Source organism: Heptranchias perlo, chromosome 28, assembly GCF_035084215.1.
Source record: "Heptranchias perlo isolate sHepPer1 chromosome 28, sHepPer1.hap1, whole genome shotgun sequence".
Classification (NCBI taxonomy): domain Eukaryota; kingdom Metazoa; phylum Chordata; class Chondrichthyes; order Hexanchiformes; family Hexanchidae; genus Heptranchias; species Heptranchias perlo.
This window is the reverse complement of record NC_090352.1, coordinates 16,744,843-16,766,515: the sequence shown is the minus strand read 5'-3', so window position 1 is coordinate 16,766,515 and position 21,673 is coordinate 16,744,843. Positions and strand designations below refer to the sequence as shown.

Genomic DNA, 21,673 nt, shown 5'->3' with positions numbered 1-21,673 from the left:
CCTGCACCGTTCCAGCCGGGTGATCAGGGTTAAAATTGGGGCTTCATTCTCAGGTCTCACACATGGCCCTTGTGTGAGGCTTCCAGCACCATGGAATCTGTACACCCAGTGACAGACAGTGCATTCAGAGGAGGAAAGAATTGGAGGAAAGAGACTCCTTGAGGCAAACAGCAAGAACTAAGACCACCAGGGGGAAGCTGACCCAGAGAAAGTACTGAGCCTGATGCCATTGGATTTGAAATAACAAATTGAAAATGTCTCTAATTAATTAAAGGACAATATTATACGTAGACACAGGCATTGTACAACATCATGAAATATCTTGCAAGAATATTGTTACGGATTTGGGTCTGCTGTCGATATCCACTTGGGTTCAGTGGTATCAGCTGCTCCCTTAAGCAGTCTGGTCACCTGCTCCTTATGGATGTTGACTCCCACAGCCTGGTGTCTATTAGAGCAGTAGTGGGACCCAGGAGTGTAGCAACGAAACTCCCTTGTGTTCTGCGTCTCCATGTCTTAAGCACGTGTACTCCTTCAATCTCTCTGAAGGTGGACTGTGTTAACATTAGGCGAGATGGTGTTTCATTCCATCTGTAAATTGGTTTATTCCACAATTGGCAAAATATACACACTGAGCACAATGAGAGACACTTGGTACAATCAGTATAACTTCTGTTTGTGTACCAATACAAAATACAGAACATACATACGCTAGCCTGCTTTGGGGTTCCTTCCTTAACTTAAAAGGATAGACTGCTACCAGTCTTGACAGTCAGCATGGGGCTGTCCCAAAAGACCAATCCTTTTATGCATCTTTTGCTCAGAATTCATATTAAAAACTGCTCATGTCCGATTCTTTTCTGTAGAAAAGTGGCCAAAGAATCCCGGACTGTGACTAGCACTGATGCTCCCAAACAAAAATGATTCTTACAGTTGTCATTTTTCAGTACAGTGAGTAAGTAGTATTAGAGTTATGTCACGGTATTTTGATGAAGACGAGTTCATGCACGCCATTTGTGGAGCAAGAGGGATTTGTCTTCTTCCCTCTCAGTTTTCTCCCATCCTCTCCTCAAGGTGCTGACTCTTGCTGGGTACAGGTTCCACAGGAACAGAATGCCCTCTGATACCTCAGCCAAGTGCCCATGTGAGCCCAGGTAGTGTCAGCAGATTACTCAATTGTAGAAGGTATCACCAATGAGCCAGAACCCAACATTCACGCACATGCACTTTCCATGAGTGGTCACTAGATACTGATCAAGAGTGAGAGCACTGGCTGATTTTCTTCCTTTCCAAAGCCAGGGGCACTTAGGTCCTGGTGCAGCAATCCCCTGTCATGGCTGAGATCAGCTAACTTAGCCCAGACTAGGACTGAACCTGGGCCCTACCTGCTCTGTGCGGCTCAGTCACTCACAGTTTAAACTCAGTCAGGCCATCGAGGGGACATGGGGAATTTTTTTAGCTCTTTCTTGTCTGAAAGGTACAAAGAGTGACTCACTTACAGTATCCCATCAGCACAAAAGCACCAACAATGATCACAAATGTCTGCACTGTGTCCGTGTACATCAATGCGGCCAGGCCCCCTATAATCAATCAGAAACAAGCAGTCAGCATCGTGTAGAAACAGGCGCCCAGCATTGTACAGAAACAAGCCTTTTCACTTTGTGCTATGCTGCCCCTTGCTCTGCAAAACTCTACCACATTGGGTGAGATCAACTTACTCAGCAGAGATCTCTCCGGTGCCCTTGCTACACTCCCACCCCCCCCCCCCCCCCACCTTATTAAATTACCTTTGTCACCACCTTACCTGTCCCATGCACCAACTCAGAGACATTCATCCGGGGGAATCTACATAGTGGAGATGAGGATATTATATAAGGTGAGTCACAGTGCACGAGGAAGCTCGAGGAGCGGGGAGTGGATGAGGACTTGGCTGGACGCCAGTGGAGGGATTGGAGATAGCTTCCCTTGGCTGAGGAGGAAGCAGACTCAGATTCCATGGGTCCTGCTATGAAAAGAATGACGTTCAATGAACATTACACCTGTGTGCAGACACTGAGGTCATTCTCCCAAGGTGTGCGGCACAGGACATGGGTCTCCATTTGGTGCACTGACCGTGTATGCTGCAAAATCAGGAAAGCTTTCTCCTTGTTGCAAAGATCAACAGGGCATGTGGCAGCTTCATTCTAGTCTGTGGTACAATGGCCTGCCAATACTCACTGTCTGGGCTCATGCAGGAAGAATGGCCTTTTGAAGGATGGCCCCTATTCCAGTGGAACATGTACCCCAGCGAGAGTCAGCACCTTCAGGACAGTAGGTTCGAAAATTATGAGTGGGGATGAGGGTGAGGGAATCTGATTTTAGAACAGTTCTCCATGGATTTATTGCTGTAATATTAGTGTCCGTTTCAAGGTCACAGTGGCTTAGCTGAAAAGGAATAAAACTGATTGGCCCAGGACATTGGAGTTTCCCTAAATGTTCCTGCAATGTAAGGGTTAAAATGAATTGTATTACTAGGATGGTGGAGGGACATGGTTAATTTAAGAGTAAGGACATTGTCAACCTGCATTCCAGAATATTCCATCTGACCCTGTGAATGTTTATAGAACGAAAGAGTCAAAGGCCCCATGAATAATTACAAGGGAACATAATTGAGGAATTTTAATCGCCCAGTCACTTAGCACAATTGTCAGTATAAGCTAAAAATTAAAGAGGAACATCGTATCAAAGACCTTGTTAGTTTATCGACTGGAACAGATGGACTTTTGGAAAGAGCCCAGCAGAGTTGTGCTCACTTGTTGTGCACAGGGATATTCAAAGAGCAATAAATGCAAACGTTCCTCCTATATCTAGTTCTTTCTACCACAGGTAGCCTCAATATTGCCAAAAGCTGGCAGTAACATGGGGGAGGGGAGACGAGGCATGAAAACACAAGCTTCCTAAATCACGATAACCTGAATTAATGGAATCTAGAATTGAGGGAATTAGGCCTGATTTAGGTAGTAGGGCTAAATTGGGCTTCAGTTAGGTAGTGGGCCTCAAATAGTTGGTGGGCCTCAAGTAGCCCCCTACATGGCCTCAGTTAGACAGTCGGCCTTAACTAGGCTTCAAAAGTTTTCACAGTGATGGCCTTGCCAGGACCCACTTTGTATGTGTGTTTCCTTCTAGTAAACCAGTTCTTCAATTACCTCAATCGGTCAATGGCTTTTTAAGCTCTGACTATGTAACTCCCCAACCCAGTAAATAAAAAGTAAATTCAGATTACCCTGCAGAATCAAATAAAAAGACATTTTAAATTTTGAGACAGGAGGATGTACAAATACAAGAATTGGCTGATTGATGGCAACTACCCCAGGAACGGGGTAAGATCAGATGCTGAGACTCTTACCCGATGGGGGATTACCCCTACCGATGCCCACAGTGGAAGCTTGCAAGGGTCACAGTTGGATTGCTAGATATACATTCAATAACCCTAGACACTATGTGTCACATGAAGTGTTCATAGAGGTGGGGGGGGTGGGGGGAGGGAGACAACCAAGCTGAATCTGATCCTGTCCACATCTGACGCCCACATAAATACAACATTGCAGCAAGAGTCACTGGATAGTAATCAAAAGTAGGGATCCCGGCTGCTTTTTCTTCTCCCAGAGGCACTGAGCCCAATTTTAGCACACCTATCGCCAACCCAGCTGCAATCAGCTAACTAAACATGGGCCAGGGATAGAACTCAGAACTTCCTACACTGTGTGGTTTAGTACTACACCGGGTCATATCAGCTAAGTCAGCACAGACTAGGGATGTAACCTGGGTCCATCCAATTTGTGTTGCTCAGAACTACACTGGGTGAGATCAGCTGACTTAACACAGACCAGGGATGGAAGCTGGGTTCTTCCTGCTCTGTATTGTCCATTTGTCCAATTTTCATCTTCCTAATTTCTCAAGGGTCAGCCCGCAGAATGCTCCATGTAAACATGATATTCACTTGCCTGATCTTCAGTTCCTACCTGTGACAGTGTAGATACAAGTAATAACTAGCAGTGCAATTACTGCAACATAGATGTTCCAACCCAGGGCTTGTTGGATGAAGACCGCCCCAGAGAACATGTCCACCTGCCAGATAATTAGACAAAAAAAAATCGCCGTCAATAAATAAATGTCAATAAGAGCCAATGTAACTGAAGATGGAGTCTGATCGTCAGGGATCCTTAAAGAGAGAGATGACCATCAGGATCTCTTAAAATGGGGGTCTGCCCATCTAGACCCTTAAAGAGGGAGCCTGACCACCAGGGACCCCTTATAGATGGAGTTTGACCATCAGGGACCCTTAAAGAGGAAACCTCTCCTTAAGAACACCTTTTATGGAGGGAGTCTCACCAACAAGGACCAGTCAAAGAGAGAGAGTCAAAAAAAGGTTGAATGCAGTGAGGGCCATGGGGAAATACTCACCGAGATCTTGGTAAATATGTATAGAAAGAGAGAGATGAGGGAGAGGTAGAGTCTGATTCGGTTTCCTCCAAACCTCTTCATTAGGTACTGGGGCATGGTGATGACCTGGGAAAGGACACACGAAGAATTCTCAAGTAATTTCCAAGTATTTTCATCCCCTGTTTAAAATAGTCATTGAATCCACTTATCTCTGAAAAGGGCCAGGCCAATATTTGGTTACAAAAAGGATTGGCAGGAAAGAAGTTTCCTGGAGACATTAATTGGAACTGGGTGTCACATTATATTTGATACACTGAGGGTCATTTTGACTTTGGTGCTAGTGTACAAAGGTTTATATCTATTGAAATCAATAGAAATGAAATTCCGGAGAGATGTATAACGGGCAGCTGAATCGATAATGCTCCTTTTACACTATCACCCAATGTCAAAATTACCCCCACTGTATTTCACCAGTGGCACCCAGGATTGAATCCAGCTCCAGGGCTCTGGGTGACACAGTGCATTAGATACATTGTCCTTCCATCTCTGGGACCATGTTTGAATCCAGCCCAGAAGACTGGGCATCAGAGTGCGTTGGACAAGTCCACGCATCATCTGGGAGTTGTACAATACAAATGCTAAAACAGTTCAATGGAAATGGAATCTTGTACTCACCCCAGCTGTCAGGTAAACAGGGACGAAGAGCCAACCCAGGAGCAACACAATAAACAGAGCCTGTGGGAGGCAAATCCTGGAGTTATACAGGGCAGATCGTTTCTTCATTTGTTACTGAGAGACAAGAGCAACATCAACAACTTGCATTTATATAGCGCCTTTAACGTAGTAAGACGTCCTAAGGCGCTTCACAGGAGCGATTTTCAAACAAAATTTGACAGCAAGCCACATAAGGAGATATTAGGACAGGTGACCAAAAGCTTGGTCAAAGAGGTAGGTTTTAAGGAGCATCTTAAAGGAGGAGAGAGAGGTAGAGAGGAAGAGAGATTTAGTGAGGGAATTCCAGAGCTTAGGGCCTAAGCAGCTGAAGGCACGGCTGCCAATGGTGGAGCGATTAAAATTGGGGATGCGCAAGAGGCAAGAATTGGAGGAGCGCAGAGATCTCAGAGGGTTGTAGGGCTGGAGGTGGTGACAGAGATAGGGAGGGGTGAGGCCATGGAGGGATTTGAAAACAAGGATGAGAATTTTAAAATCAAGGATTCCCGGACCGGGAGCCAACGTAGGTCAGCGAGCACAGGGGTGATGAGTGAAAGGGACTTGGTGCAAGTTAGGATATGGGCAGCAGAGTTTTAGATGAGCTCAGGTTTACAGAGGATGGAAGATGGGAGCCCAGCCAGGAGTGCATTGGAATTGTCCAGTCTAGAGGTAACAAAGGCATGGATGAGGGTTTCAGCAGCAGATGAGCTGAGGCAGGGGCAGAGACTGGAGATGTTACAGAGGTGGAAGTAGGCGCTCTTGGTGATGGAGCAGATATGAAGTCGGAAGCTCATCTCAGGGTCAAATAGGACGCCAAGGTTGTGAATGGTCTGGTTCAGCCTTAGACAGTGGCCAGGGAGAGAGATGGAGTCGGTGGATTGGGAACAGAGTTTGTGGCGGGGAAGGGAGACAATGGCTTCAGTCTTCCCAATATTTAGTTGGAGGAAATTTTTGCTCATCCAGTACTGGATGTCGGACAAGCAGTGTGACAAATCAGAGACAATGGAGGGGTCGAGAAAGGTGGTGTTGAGGTAGAGCTGGATGACATCCGCGTACATGTGGAATCTCACGTTTTTTCGGATGATGTTGCCAAGGGGCAGCATGTAGATGAGAAATAGGAAGGGACCAAGGATAGTTCCTTGGGAGACTCCAGAGGTAACGGCACAAGAGTGGGAAGAGAAGCCATTGCAGGTGATTCCCTGACTATGACAGGATAGATAAGAATGTAACCAGGCGAGCGCAGTCCCATCCAGCTGGACGACGGAGGAGCGGCGTTGGAGGAGGATGGTGTAGTCAACCGTGTCAAAGGCTGCAGACAAGTCAAGAAGGATGAGGAGGGATAGTTTATCATGTTCACAGTCACATAGGATGTCATTTGTGACTTTGATAAGGGCTGTTTCAGTACAGTGGCAGGGGCGGAAACCTGATTGGAGGATTCAAACATGGGGTTGCGGGAAAGATGGGAACGGATTTGGGAGGTGACAACACATTCAAGGACTTTGAAGAGGAAAGGGAGGTTGGAGATGGGGCAGTAGTTTGCAAGGATAGAGGGGTCAAGGGTGGTTTTTTTTGAGGAGGGGGTGATAATGGCAGATTTGAAGGGAAGGGAGACAATCCCTGAGGAGAGGGAACCGTTAACAATATCAGCTAGCATGGGGGCCAGGAAGGGAAGTTGGGTGATCGGCAGTTTGTTGGGAATAGGGGCGAGGGAGTAGGATGTGGGTCACATGGTCAAGATGAACTCAGAGAAGGCATGAAGAGGGATAGGAGATAAACTAGAGAAAGATACAATTTCTTGGCTAGGGCAGGGGGGGAACTTAGGGGAGGTTTGGCTTGGTGGGCTAGGGGAAGGGAGGGAAACGGCAGAGGCAGCTGAATGCATGGTCTCAATCTTAGTTGTAAACAATTTTACAACACCAAGTTATAGTCCAGCAATTTTGTTTTAAATTCACAAGCTTTCGGAGGCTTCCTCCTTCCTCAGGTGAACGTTGTTGGAAAGATGGGAACGGATTTGGGAGGCGACAACACGTTCAGGGACTTTGAAGAGGAAAGGGAGGTTGGAGATGGGGCGGTAGTTTGCAAGGATAGAGGGGTCAAGGGTGGATTTTTTTGAGGAGGGGGTGATAATGGCAGATTTGAAGGGAAGGGGGACAATCCCTGAGGAGAGGGAACCGTTAACAATATCAGCTAGCATGGGGGCCATTTCCAACAACGTTCACCTGAGGAAGGAGGAAGCCTCCGAAAGCTTGTGAATTTAAAATAAAATTGCTGGACTATAACTTGGTGTTGTAAAATTGTTTACAATTCTCAATCTTAGTGACAAAGAAGTCCATGAGCTCCTCGCACTTTTCATTGGAGGTGAGGGTGGAGGGGGCAGGGGAAAGGGATTTAAGAAGATGGTTTGTAGTGGAGAAGAGAAGCCGGGGGTTAACTTTGCATTCCAGATGATCCTGGAATAGTGAGCAGTTTTGGAAGAGGAGAGCAGGACCCGAGAGTGCTTTATGTGGTCCACCCAGATCTGGCGATGAATGGCTAAATCAATTGTCCGCCATAAACGTTCAAGTCTGCAGCCCTTGGGCTTAAGGGAGCGGAGATAGGGGCTACACCAGGGGGAACGACTAGGGTGTTAGAAAGTAATAGTTTTAATGGGGAAAAGGGCATCAAAGGTGGAGGCGGGGGTCTGTTTGAGCAGATCGGTAGCTGCAGAAATGTCGTGGTGAATGGAGGGCCTAAGGCTAGACAGTTGGGAATTTGAAAGTGACTTGGGGGAGAGTTTTTTCCAGGGGCAGACACTGAAGGAAGTGGGGTTGGGAGGGGGAAGGGGGATGTGGGTGGAAAGGGATACAAGGAAGTGATCAGAGATGGCCTTATCCGTGATTGACATGATAGGAGTAGAGAGGTCGAGGGGGTGGCCATGAATATGCGTAGGGGAGTTCATATGGAGGGAGAGATTAAGGGAGGAAGGAGGCCAGTGAACTCAGAGGAGCAAGAGCATGGTGTGTTGAGATGGAGGTTAAAATCATCGAGGATGAGAAGTCGCTCGGTGCAGAGGCTGAGGGAGGAAAGCAGTGAAGATATCTCGGTGAGAAACTTGGCATGGCACTTGGGTGGGCGGTAGGGAACGAGGATTTTAAAGGAAAGGTGAGGGGGCAAAACAAGGTGAGATGCTCAAAGGAAAATTTTTGGAATCTAGGGGAATCAAGGGATATGGGGATCAGGCAGGAAAGTGGAGTTGAGGTCGAAGATCAGCCATGATCTTATTGAATGGCGGAGCAGGCTCGAGGGGCCATATGGCCTACTCCTACTCCTATTTCTTATGTTCTTAAGAGAAGTTGCCCGAGTAGTTGGGGGACAGACAAAAGTGTGATTTGGTGATAAGGGCCACACCATCACTGTGGTGGAACATACAGCCAGGCTGGGAGGCTTCATTAAGGGGGATGGTGTCATCACCCGTCAGCCAGGTTTCCGTCAAGGCCATAATGTCAGTGCAACCATCCACAGTTAGCTCAAGAATGGCAAGGGCCTTGTTCACAAATGAACAGACATTCCAGAGGGAGATGCGAAGAGGGGTGGTGATGGCTGATTCGCTGGCAGAGTCTACAGGGTCATTGAGACGAGAAGGAGATTGGCATGCTGGGCAGGAAAGTCAGCGAGAGAGTAGGATGGAGCAGTTGGGGTTGCTGCTCGTAAGGAGGCAGCGACGAGTGTCTCGGTGGGCCCTTCAAAGGATGCCAAGAGAGGCACCGAGGGAAGCTGTAGGCTTATCTAAGAGGCAGTCAAGCCTGGGATGGCGCCAGGAGAGTAGGAAGGTCGAGGAGTGCTGAAGGGTTGGGGTATGGATTTGGGGGGGCAGATTACCCGAGAGTGGAGAAATGAGAGGAGGCATGACGATAGGAAAGAGGGGCCTAGGAGGGGTAAAGAGAAAGAAGAAAAAAAGTGAAAAAGGGGAAATAGAAGCGATGGGCTCGGGATCGGAACGGCAGCCAAAACGCCCATGTGAGTGGACACAGGGAAACTCAAGTTACATAGGTATGGTTACATAGCAAGATTCGGATAGATATGTCCTGGTAATAACGGAGAATAGAGAGGAGACAGTAGGAGGGAGTCCAAGGTTAAAGTCAGGGGTCCCGTGGTGGGATAAAGTTGACGTACATAGGGTGGAATCAGCTTGGAGCAATGATGAACTGATATCCAGGTTCAGAGACAGATGTGAAGGGTAGAGTATTGGAGGATGCACCTGGAGACCCAGGTGAGGGGTTTAGAGTGCAGGACAGCACCAAGGTTGAAATGTGCAGGAGAGATGATGAGGTAAATAAGGAAGTAGTGGCTAGATGACACCATGTTTAGGTTTTAAAAGTCTGTACATTGCAAGAGGAAAGGAGGACAGAGGGACATGATGGGATCCTGGGAAAGAATGAGTTAGAGCAGGAGACAGTGTGATGCATCTTGATTTCAACAAGATGAGGAGGTAGGGAGGTAAGAATGGTATTTGTATCATATGAGGACAAAAGAAGAAAATTCAGAGGAGCATTGACCATAGGACTATCGATAAAATAGAGGAAAGAGAGGTTGATATGGAGAGGGAGAATGGAAGCTGGAGGTGAGAGAGATATCAGCTACCAGGTGACAAACTTTAATCAAATTTCATCAAATATATCTCATCCAGTTGATACGTTTGTACGTGGGATGTATGTATCTGATCCCTCAGGGTCCAGGGACAGAAATACACCATTAATGTACGAGATCCCTGGGGGTCCAGGGTCAGTAATGCACCTGATCCCTGAGAGTCCAGGGACAGTAATGCACTATTAATGTACAAGATCCCTGGGGGTCCAGGGAGAGTAATGCACCTGATCCCTAGGGATCCAAGGATAGTAATGATCACTGTGGACCCGGGGATTGTAATATATCTAATCACGGGAGTTCAGAGGCAGTAATGCATCAGATCCCTGGGGTCTGGAGACAGTAATGTGTCTGATTGCTAGAGTTTTGTCCGGAATATTGTGTTTTCCCACTAGGGGAATACATAGCGAAGTGTGTCAAGCTGTAGTGTGGACACGAAGAGGGTCCAGCTGGGCAAAACTTGCAATCCCAAAGACGCACCAATCAGCATGCATAAAAGGTTAATTGCCTACCAAGTGATGTCATACTGGTTTCACCACACTTACATTCCACTCAAAGCCACCAACGGCCAAGCCGTTTGCCGCCCCTGTTCCCGCTAAACCGACAAAGTGTCCGCTTCCGATGTTACTAGCAAAAAGTGAGGCTCCAACCTAGAGGGGGAATTGAGAAAGAGACTCGGCGAGTTTTTTTTTTAAACTAAATCTTTCTTCTGCTGCAAGACTGGAGAATTGGATATCAAAAAATAAATTTTACTATAAGAAGTTTACAGAGAACTGGGCATCAAAATAAGTTAGCATACTGAACTTTCAGCTCAGGAAGCTGGATGCAATCAATTACCGCCTGATTGAGGCCTAGTTGAGGAATCTAAATTGAGGAATTTCTTTATTGCCCAAATAGTCTTAAAAGTTACTTGCTGCTGCTTAACAATTTTATAGCCATTAAGGTTAATTCCCATGGCTTATGGAGTTATTAATCAATCCAACCATTTGTACTTTCACATATTCAGGCTGTGGCTCACCAGCCGATTGAGATTTTCTGCCCAACAATGGCCCAGTTGTGAATTAACACAAAATTGATTTTAGTTTCCTTAAGATTTCAGTATTATGGTAATTTTTTTTTTATTCGTTCATGGGATGTGGGCGTCGCTGGCGAGGCCGGCATTTATTGCCCATCCCTAATTGCCCTTGAGAAGGTGGTGGTGAGCCTCCTTCTTGAACCGCTGCAGTCCGTGTGGTGACGGTTCTCCCACAGTGCTGTTAGTTTGCTATAATTTAAGAAGCTGTTGTCAATTAAATTTAAATCAATAAAATAAATGTCACTTACTGTGTACCATCGCATGTCCCTCCCGGCCAAGAAGTACCCACCCACTGTCGCACGGTTGGTCCTACACATGGACTAAAAAGAACAAAATATATAGATAACAGATCAGATTACATTGGCAGGTAATCATGCATGTTTCTGTTTAGGAAGGAGAAACAGCGAGCAGGTGTATAACCGATGGCAGATGTTTGCAATTGGAGGGGAGGGGGTGGGGTCAAATATTACATGATTTTACCCCATTCAGGGAGCATGTCCTCCAAATGTAAGGACAGGAGCAGGAATTAGGAGATGTGAAAACAGAAGGCATGGCACCACTCAAAGTTTGTACCACACTGATCCCTCCTTCACACTCCATTCTATTCAGACACACAAGCTGGCATATCGCATGAAGCCTGCTAATTTGTTCTGTGGGAGGGCTCCAAACATTTGTCCTCTTTATATTTCTGCAGGTATGGCAGGAGAAGCTGGCTAGAGGCCTTCATAAGTGGAGCCAAGCAGCACCTCACCTGGCATCTTGCCGTTCCATCTCACGTTGCTCATCACCGGCACAGGTCCATCCACCCCGGGAAACTTAAATACTCAGTTTGAACTAGTTGATAGGCGGAGCACAGGTGAGCAGGAGCAGGTGGAGGTGGTCAAGGAGGAAGGGGAAGCAACTGCCTGGAGGATGAGGTCACTTCTATTCACAGCTGATGTGGCCAGAGATTCAGATCCCCCCCCAGTCCAGCTTTTAAAAGAAGGATGATTTTGGAGCATGAGTCAAATTGTTGGAGTTATTGCAGGATGTACCTGGTAGCTTCTGACACATGGCAGCTAGTGTGGAAGATGCCATATCCAGATACCTATGTAGGGCATTAATACCATGCAGACCCCTTGAAACAAGTAGCAGTTCCAGGGCCAACTGCAGCCCAGCCCCTCATGGCAGAGGCCATTATGCCAGAATCTGTACCCCTTGTGAATGCTCGGACTGCTTTTATACAGCCTGGGGATACAACCTCACCTCTTCTATGGATAGAATAACTGATGAATTTAGTCAAATGAGGTGAGAGATTGGTGTGGGCTTCCACAATGCCATTGTTGCAATGGGGCTGCTCACGCACAGATCAGTAGGCACAGTGACATGGAGGCCAGGAAAAAGGGCAGGTCAGACCTGGCACAGGATGATGTCGCTGTCTCTCCTGATGACAACACAGCCACACCGGTCTGATTCCCTCCTCCCCTGCACCGAAAAATTCACAGGAGCCAGAAAGCAAGCAAGGAAGAGTTGCCCCACACTAGTAGTGCAGCAGCTTAAAGCAGGGCAACTGGGGGCTATGCTCATAGAAGTCGAGAGGCACTTTGATCCTTTCATTGACACAGAGCTGCCATTCATTTCACAGGCTCCTGCCATGGGGCCTGAACTGAGAAGAAGCACCAGATTAGGTAGGTGAGCACAATGTGTACCGACTAAAGCACCTCGGTTTAAATGCACTTGTTATTTTGTGAATAAATTATTTTGGCACAGTAGATTCTGTTTGGCCAACCTTTCATTTATGTGGCAGGTTAACAAATGTGCTCTGAAGAGGAATAGTCTTTGCTGGGACATACGGGCGGTGGTCTTGGTAATGTTGGAATGCTAATTTATTTCAGATGACAGGGAAGATGGTAGGAGGAGTGTGGAAGGAGTGGAAATGGGAAAGATTCTTGGAGTGTGCATGAGAATGATTTGTCAATCAAGATTTTGTGAATGGCTCGTGTGGTTTGCAAATGGACTTCTGACACTGGCTCCTTTGCCTCTTCTGACTCCTCAGTCATGTCTTCCAGCTCCTTGTTTGAGTCCTCTTACTGCTGCTTCTCCGAGCAATGGCAGTGTTGTATAGAATGCAGTAATCCATGATGATGCTGGAGACTTCCCAGGGTTGTGTTACAGGGCCCCATTTGTTCTGTCAGGCAATGACAGCGTGTTCTCAAAAAAAGCCCTGGACTTTGGAGGATCCAGTCATTCTAAAGAACCCTAGGCCTTGGGCCTGTTTATCCCAGGGAACTATAGGGAAGGAAATTTATTGGTTGGCTCTGGAAAATAAGACACCAGTAACTTGCTGAATGTACTGCTGACGTATGTTGCTAATGTCATCAGTGGTCCTCTGGAAACACCAGGAGGAAAATAAGTTCAAGGTGTTGGTGATCTTGACTGTTACTGGCAGTGCTGTGCCAGCCCTGGAATCTGGTTCTCTTGCAGCAGTTAACAGAACTCCCAGACTACCTACCTGCTGAACCTAAGCCTAAGCCTGTGAAGGCACTGCTCCTCTGTTAGGGCCAATAATGTCCTTTGGTTGATAGATTCTTTGGAGGTGGGTAGTGCCCTTCTCTGATGATGATATTCCACCTCCCAGGCATCAGGAGTGCTTCCTGATCATCCTCCTCTTCCAAATAACACATGTACAAGCGTATCCTAAATGGGACCCCAATTCTGCTAAAGCAGTGTTGTCCAATATATTAGCCACTAGCCACATGTGGCTAATTGGGAATCTAGAGCAGCTAATTGTTAATTGTAAATAAAAAATGAGCAATAGATTGTTGTTCGGCATGTGATCTCAATACTTATATTCACATGGTGTATGCATGTGCACTCTAACCTTTTTGTTCTATGAGGAATTACAAAGAATGTACAGCACAGAAACAGGCCATTTGGCCCAACAGGTCCATGCCAGTGTTTATGCTCCATGTAAGCCTCTCCTCACCCTTCATCTAACCCTATCAACATATCCTTCTGTTCATTTCTCCCTCATGTGTTTATCTTGCTTCCCCTTAAATGCATCTACGCTAGTTGCCTCAACTACTCCTTGTGATAACGAGTTCCACATTCTTACCATTCTCTGGGTGAAGAAGTTTCTCCTGAATTCCCTATTGGATATGTTAGTGACTATCTTATATTTATGGCCCCTAGTTCTGGTCTACCACGCAAGTAGAAACATCTTCTCTACATCTAACCTATCAAACCCTTTCATAATCTTAAAGATCTCTATCAGGTCACCCCTCAGTCTTCCCTTTTCTAGAGAAAAAAGCCCCAGCCTGCTCAATCTTTCCTGATAGGTATAACCCCACATTTCTGGTATCATCCTAGTAAATCTTTTTTGCACCTTCTCCAGTGCCTCTATATCCTTTTTATAGTGTGGAGACCAGAGCTGTTCACAGTACTCCAAGTGTGGTCTAACCAAGGTTCTGTACAAGTTTAGCATAACTTCTCTGCTTTTTAATTCTGTCCCTCTAGAAATGAACCTCAATGCTTGGTTTGCTGTTTTTATGGTCTTATTAACTTGTGTATCTGTGCCCCTAAATCCCTTTGCTCTTCTACCCCGTTTAGACCCTTATTTTCCATGGAGTATGTGGCCGCCTTATTATTCCTACCAAAATGTACCACTTCACACTTATCACATTAAAATTCCTTTGCCCATTCTGCAAGTTTATTAATGTCTTCCTGCATTTTGTCGCAGTCCTCCTCAGCATTAACTACATCCCCCAATTCTAGAGTCACTTCTGTTCACTGCGTAGATCAATGATTTGGATATAGGCCTAAAAGGGGTGTTGTTGAAATTTGCAAATGATACCAAAATAGGAGGTACAATTAGTTCTTTCGAAGACTAAAGGAAGCCATAAAGGGATATTGATAAGATGGCCTAAAAAGAAATAGATGGAATTCAATGCCAGTGTGAGGTCATGCAATTTAGTAAAAAAATAACAGCAGTAATTATACCCTGAATGGAAGTAGGTTTGGTGCTGTGAAATTTAGGGGTATAGATTCACAGGACATTAAAAGCAGCACCTCAGCTTGATAAGGTTGTAAAGTTTTAGGTTTTATCACAAGAGTTATAGAATAAAAAAGCCAAGAGGTAATGATGAGCCTATATAAAACCTTAATAAGACTTCAGTTAGGGCACTGTGTGCATTATAGGGCTCCACACTATAGGAAGAATATTGTGGATTAAGCGAGGGTATAATGCAGATTTACTAGGATGGTGCCTGGAATGAGGAAATACAAAGAAGATAAACTTGAGCCCTGATTTTAACCTAACTCGCCCAGCAGGAACGGGCTGGGTTTGGATCTGACACCCATCTTACACCCTGCCCGATTTTACTCTCTACTGAAGTTAATGGGATTGGGGTCAGGGTCAGGGCAGACTGGTAGTCTAAAGCCTTGGCAGAGTGGCGCTGCAGGAAATTTATAACCAATTTCCCAAAAATGATTAGTGCACAACTTTCAGCCTGTCTCTTGAAACATCAGGGCATCTGAAATGTAGCATGAGGACACAGTGCCCACTTTATATGTGGGCAGCCTGCTCTTGACTTAACGACCAGCATAAGTGGAGGAAAGCCAGATCCAGGTCACTGTACTATTGCGTCAATTGAGATCTGCCACCTAATTGAGCCCAAGCTGAGGCCCACCATCTAAATTAGGCCCATTCGAGGCCACCACCCATCTGATTGAAACCCAATTCTTTCAACTCAAAATTCCATACTGGTGTTAATTTAATACAGATTGCAGTAATTTTGGAAACCCTTGTATATTCTTGTGTTTTTACGTACCTTCTCTCCTCTCTCGTGCAAATCCTAGCCTCCTGGCAATATTGAGGCTATTGTGGTAGAAGGAACTAGATATAGGAGGAACAATTCCATTTACTGCCCTCTGAATATCCTTGTGTAGATCACATGGATATGATTCTGCTGGGTTCTTTCCAAAACGATGGCCCGTTCCGGTCAGTAAACTAACAGGGTAAACAAGGTCTTTGATACGATGTTCCTCTTTAATCTTTAGCTTATTCTGACAACTGTACTAGGTGACTGGGCAATTAAAATTCAGTAATGTTCTCTTGTAATTATACGTGGGACCTTTGACTCTTTCGCTCTGTAAACCTTTACAGGGCAGATGGAATATTCTGAAATGCAGGCTGACAACTCCCTTACTCTTAAATTAACCATGCCTCGCTCCCATTTAATAATAAAGTTGACTTTTAACCCTTACACTGCAGGCACATATAGGGAAACTCATGTCCTGGTCCTATCAGTTTTCTTCCCTTTCAGCTGAGCCACTGTGACCTTGAAGTAAACACTAATATTACAGTAATAAATCCACTCAAACAAGAGGTGAATCTTTTGTCAAATTATGTTCCCCTGTAATTATTGCTCTGTAAACCTTCAGGTTCAGGTGAAATATTACAGAATATTGTGTGAAATAATCAGCCCCACTCCAGTCTTTAATCTAGGCTGATGCTCCAGTGTACTACTGGGAGAGTGCTGCATTGTTGGAGGTACCATCTTCAAACAAGCCATTAGACTGTAGCCTATTTCCCTGTTCTGGTTGTTCGTGTGGATGCTAAAGACCCCATGGCAGCATTGGAAGAAGAGCATGGAGTATTCCCAGTTGCTCAGCAAGCATTCCTCCCATAACCAACACAATCAAGAAACAGATCAACTGGTCATTGCTGTGGCATCTTGCTATGCATAAAATGATAGTCAATTTTGCCTATACAACAACCATCACTACATTTCAAAGTAATTCACTGAATGTGAAGTGCTTTGGGATATTTCGGAGTCACATTATGAAGTGTTATATAAATGCAAGTATTTTAACAGTACACAAGCATGGTGCTGCTCATGGTGAGTTGGAGGATAAACTGTTATATCACAAGAGGGGTATTATCAACAAAATGTGATGGGGAAAGTGTTACAGGAAGTAACTGTAATGCTTACAGGGAGTTCACACCATACGCAAGACTCCTAATATAATGTATAGACTTAGAAAGCCACTGAGGATGCAATTACACTACAGTTCGACATCTGAGACCAATAGCTGCAGCTGGATACATGCATGGACAGAGCTGTCTCACCACAGTTGGAGAGTGGGTAAGGGGAGAATCCCCTCCATCTAAACATTTCAGTTAAGAGCAGGTAAGTTTATAAAGCATTTAGGGAGCCCGTTGCAAACCAGATTTCACATCACACTGCATTTATATTCCATATGGTGTCAAACTGAAGCAGCATGACACTGCCCCCTTCAATCCAGGGAGTCTTGTTCTGCTTCTCTCAGGAGTTAGATTGGGCTCTGATTCAGGATTCACACTGCAGGTTTTAGCATTGATGTGAAGCTGAAATCAATTCACACAATTTCACTAAACTGCCAGCGTAAATGCATCCTGAAGTGTTGGCACAAGCTTTCCCTAATCCCCATCTCCAGTTTTCTCCCCTCTTTTTGAAAGAGCTGACTGTTGTCGAGGTAGATTCCACTGGTGCTGGTTGGCCTCTGGTACTGGTTGGCCTTTGGTACCTCACCCAAGGCCATTCTTCATGAGAGAGACTAGACAGTGAGTGTCGGTGTGATACTCAACTGTGGGGAGGATCACAGATGTCCCCAATCCTGTCCTTACCTGATGTCCATATACACACATTTTCTAACAGGAGTCACCAAACACTCATCAGTAGCAGGATTCCTGGCTGATTTTTTCCATCCATAACCCAGAGGCATTGAAGCCAATTGTAGCACTTCTACTACTGCCTGTCTAGGATGGGCTAACTCAGCACAGACTGGGATGGAACCCAAGTTCTTCCTGCTCTGCGTGTTTTAGTAGCACAGTGAGTGAGATCAACTAACTCAGAAAAGACAAGAGATTGAGCCCTAAGCTACTAAATTGCACACCTGAAACGGAAAGTTACATAAAAACAAAGGGCCCAAGTCTGCCGATACAGGGAGACCCAGACCCTGTCCTGAGTTATGGGTACAGGGTCAACTGCATACATGAAGTGGGTGGCCCGCATCTGTAAAGGTGCATCACCCCAACAACAGCCCGGAAAATTGGATCAGGTCTACTTTGCTCTGATGGTGGCGGGATAGGCCTATATCAGGGAGGCCATGATTTTAAAGATTTTAAGGCATCAATTACCTTTGGTTGTAAGAATTCTGGGGCCAATCCTGGAGCCAAAGTGAGACTCACAGCAGCTCTCTGCTGACGAGATGTGCTGGAACTATACCCCGGTGTGGGGCAGTGGAACTGTAACCCAGAATGGGGCAGTGGAACTTTACCCCAGAATGGGGCAGTGGAACTGTAACCCAGAATGGGGCAGTGGAACTGTAACCCAGTATGGGGCAGTGGAACTGTAACCCAGTATGGGGCAGTGGAACTGTAACCCAGTATGGGGCAGTGGAACTGTACCCCAGTATGGGGCAGTGGAACTGTACCCCAGTATGGGGCAGTGGAACTGTACCCCAGTATGGGGCAGTGGAACTGTACCCCAGTATGGGGCAGTGGAACTGTACCCCAGTATGGGGCAGTGGAACTGTACCCCAGTATGGGGCAGTGGAACTGTACCCCAGAATGGGGCAGTGGAACTGTACCCCAGAATGGGGCAGTGGAACTGTAACCCAGAATGGGGCAGTGGAACTGTAACCCAGAATGGGGCAGTGGAACTGTAACCCAGAATGGGGCAGTGGAACTGTAACCCAGAATGGGGCAGTGGAACTGTAACCCAGAATGGGGCAGTGGAACTGTAACCCAGAATGGGGCAGTGGAACTGTAACCCAGAATGGGGCAGTGGAACTGTAACCCAGAATGGGGCAGTGGAACTGTAACCCAGAATGGGGCAGTGGAACTGTAACCCAGAATGGGGCAGTGGAACTGTAACCCAGAATGGGGCAGTGGAACTGTAACCCAGAATGGGGCAGTGGAACTGTAACCCAGAATGGGGCAGTGGAACTGTAACCCAGAATGGGGCAGTGGAACTGTAACCCAGAATGGGGCAGTGGAACTGTAACCCAGAATGGGGCAGTGGAACTGTAACCCAGAATGGGGCAGTGGAACTGTAACCCAGAATGGGGCAGTGGAACTGTAACCCAGAATGGGGCAGTGGAACTGTAACCCAGAATGGGGCAGTGGAACTGTAACCCAGAATGGGGCAGTGGAACTGTAACCCAGAATGGGGCAGTGGAACTGTAACCCAGAATGGGGCAGTGGAACTGTAACCCAGAATGGGGCAGTGGAACTGTAACCCAGAATGGGGCAGTGGAACTGTAACCCAGTATGGGGCAGTGGAACTGTAACCCAGTATGGGGCAGTAGAACCATACCCAGAATGGGACAGTGGAACTTTACCCCAGTATGGGGCAGTGGAACTTTACCCCAGTATGGGACAGCGGAACTGTACCCAGTAATGGGACAGTGTGATCAGGACAGCAGGGAACAAAAATGGGAATAAACATTTAAATAAAACATGGCCGACTATGTAAAATAGTGCGCTGAAGAAAAAACATTCAAGAAGATTAGAACCGCTGCTACGTGAGGGAGTGAACACTTACCCACAATCCAACGCTGATGACCAAAACAAAGTACATGACGATCACGCTAATATCCGCAGCATTGTTGATGGCCACAGTTTGGGATGGAGACGTGATTGGTGTTGGAGACGCAGATGCCTTCATTTTAGCTCAGTATGCAGAGAGGGAGAGTAACTAGCAGGAAAGAAGCTGAGATAGCGTCTGACAGTATGGGGGACTGGCCTATTAATACAGGGCTGGTGAGTAATGATTGAACCAATTACATTTAATAGGTTACTGAGTGCCGAGAATCTCCCTATTCAGCACCAGGCCCCACTCAGGGGAGACTTTCCAATAATGATCCTCGCAACGGATTCCATCAAAAAAATCTTAATGGATAAATATGGTACCCCTTGTGGTACTGAGATACACAGATCAGGGAGAGCCCAGGTTCCATCCCAGGTCTGTGCTGACTTAGCTGGCCTCACTTGATGTGATACTAAGTGTAATACTTATGTTAGCTGAATAACCAGGGTTTATTCTTGCTAGCAGGAATTCAGACTAACATGTTCACGTTTTTAAGTAGGCCAGGCACATGGATCCTCAGTGTATCCAGGGGCAGTATATTTGCATTGAGTATTGCAGAATTGAGCCTCTGGAGCAGAGGGTCTCTTCTTGGGGAGCAATTGGCCACACTCTGGGATCTCCAGAATGTGGTTACCTAAAGGGCACTGTTAGCCATTTTAGGGAATAAGGATAGTGTCAAAAGAGAGAATTGGGTGACCATTGACAGGGACAGCAGAGGAAGGCGGGACTCACAGGTGTAGGCAACCCGAGTTACTGAATTGTCCAATAGATACATAGTGTTAGACAACTGTGAGGTGGAAAGTGATAGTGCCTCAGAGGAGGATGGTAGCATGGAGAAGAGAACTACCGAAGGCTGTGAGAGGCATGTGGACCAGAAGAGAGTAGAAAAAGTGGAAGATTCTATTGTCAAGGAAATAGACTGCTCTCTTGCAGTTGTGACCGGGAGTTCTGAATGGTATGTTGCCTTCCTGGTATCAGGGTGAAGGATATCATTGAACGAATGGAAAAATGTCTGGGAAGAAAGGGAGAGCAGGCAAAGTTTATGGTCTATATTGGAACCAATGACACAGAAGAACGTTCAAGATCTTGTAGCAGGAGTTTAAGGAATTAGGCACTAGATTGAAAAACAAGGCCTCAAGGGAGTAATCTCTGGATGCTCCTGTGTAACAAACTGTACAGGTTAGGAGAGGAAGATTATGAAGGTGATCACGTGGCTGAAAGGCTGGTGTAGGAGGGAAGAGTTCAAATTCTCAGGGCACTGGGGTAATTTCTGGAACGAGGGAAGGCTATAGCGTAGGGATGGCTCTCACCTGAACCACAACCACAGCAATGTCCTTTTGGAGAGGGTAAATAAACCTTTCGCATGCCTTCACAAACTGAAGCTCTCAACAAAAGACACTGAGGGTTAAATTGGATATTCCCCAAACACAAGTGCTGGGATCAGGGTCTGCGATTAACCCACGCCTGTTCGTTGCTATGCAGGCAAACGTAACATTCGTACTGCCTGCTGTTTTAAATGATTCCTGCGTGCAGCCAGCACTACCTGCGCTGTTGATTGGCTGCACGCATCAGCACTGATCCCAATATCGCGAGTGGTTAGCGCTACTTAAAGGCAGTCTGCACCTCTTAAAGGGGAGGTGCACTGTGGCTGCAAGAAGTGGTGCAAGTGATTTGAGAAGTAATTCAGTGCTCCAATACTTTGAAGAATGGCTACGCCTGCAAGACAGAGTGTACCAAGATTCTCTGATGATCCACTAGAGGCCTTGGTGCAATAGGTGGAGAGAAGGAGGGGCATCCTATATCTGCAGGGGGCAAGAGGCCCTCCTGACATATGCTCGAGATGCAATGGGAGGAAGTAACGGTCGAGGTAAATGCAAGGAGCATAGCGCCAAGAACATGGATGCAGTACAGGGAGAAGTTCAATGATTTAACACGAGTTGTCAAGGTGAGTGAGTTCAAGTTTCAAGTGGCATATCATACCAACTGCATCATTAGCCTCATCAACTGGTCAATGCATTTCACCCCCCCATCAACCACCAACCAACAATCTCTTTCAATCAGTACTCATTCAAATCAGATGCTTCCTCTCACCCTCACACATTACCACTGTTACAAGCCACACATCCACAACTCACAGGTCACACACACAGGCAACTATTCAACCATGACAGCCACATCACCCAGACATCTTGCAGGACACTCACTGACGCACTTCCCCTCTTTCTTGCAG

At 46.2% G+C, this 21,673-nt stretch overlaps 1 protein-coding gene across 2 annotated transcripts in view; it reads right to left on the bottom strand.

Moving 5' to 3' along the window:
- Positions 1-19,587, bottom strand: part of slc5a2 (solute carrier family 5 member 2) — a 40,206-nt gene extending 20,619 nt beyond the window's left edge. For both annotated transcript variants that reach the window (XM_068008132.1, XM_068008133.1), the window contains exons 1-7: positions 19,399-19,587; positions 11,080-11,151; positions 10,302-10,406; positions 5,098-5,157; positions 4,444-4,548; positions 4,002-4,107; positions 1,500-1,580 (exon numbers count right to left, since the gene is read on the bottom strand). In XM_068008132.1, coding sequence (XP_067864233.1) covers positions 1,500-1,580; positions 4,002-4,107; positions 4,444-4,548; positions 5,098-5,157; positions 10,302-10,406; positions 11,080-11,151; positions 19,399-19,521 — 652 coding nt within the window. In that variant the 5' untranslated portion in view covers positions 19,522-19,587. The remainder of the gene's footprint in view (positions 1-1,499; positions 1,581-4,001; positions 4,108-4,443; positions 4,549-5,097; positions 5,158-10,301; positions 10,407-11,079; positions 11,152-19,398) is intronic.
- Between the last annotated feature and the right edge of the window lie 2,086 nt (positions 19,588-21,673).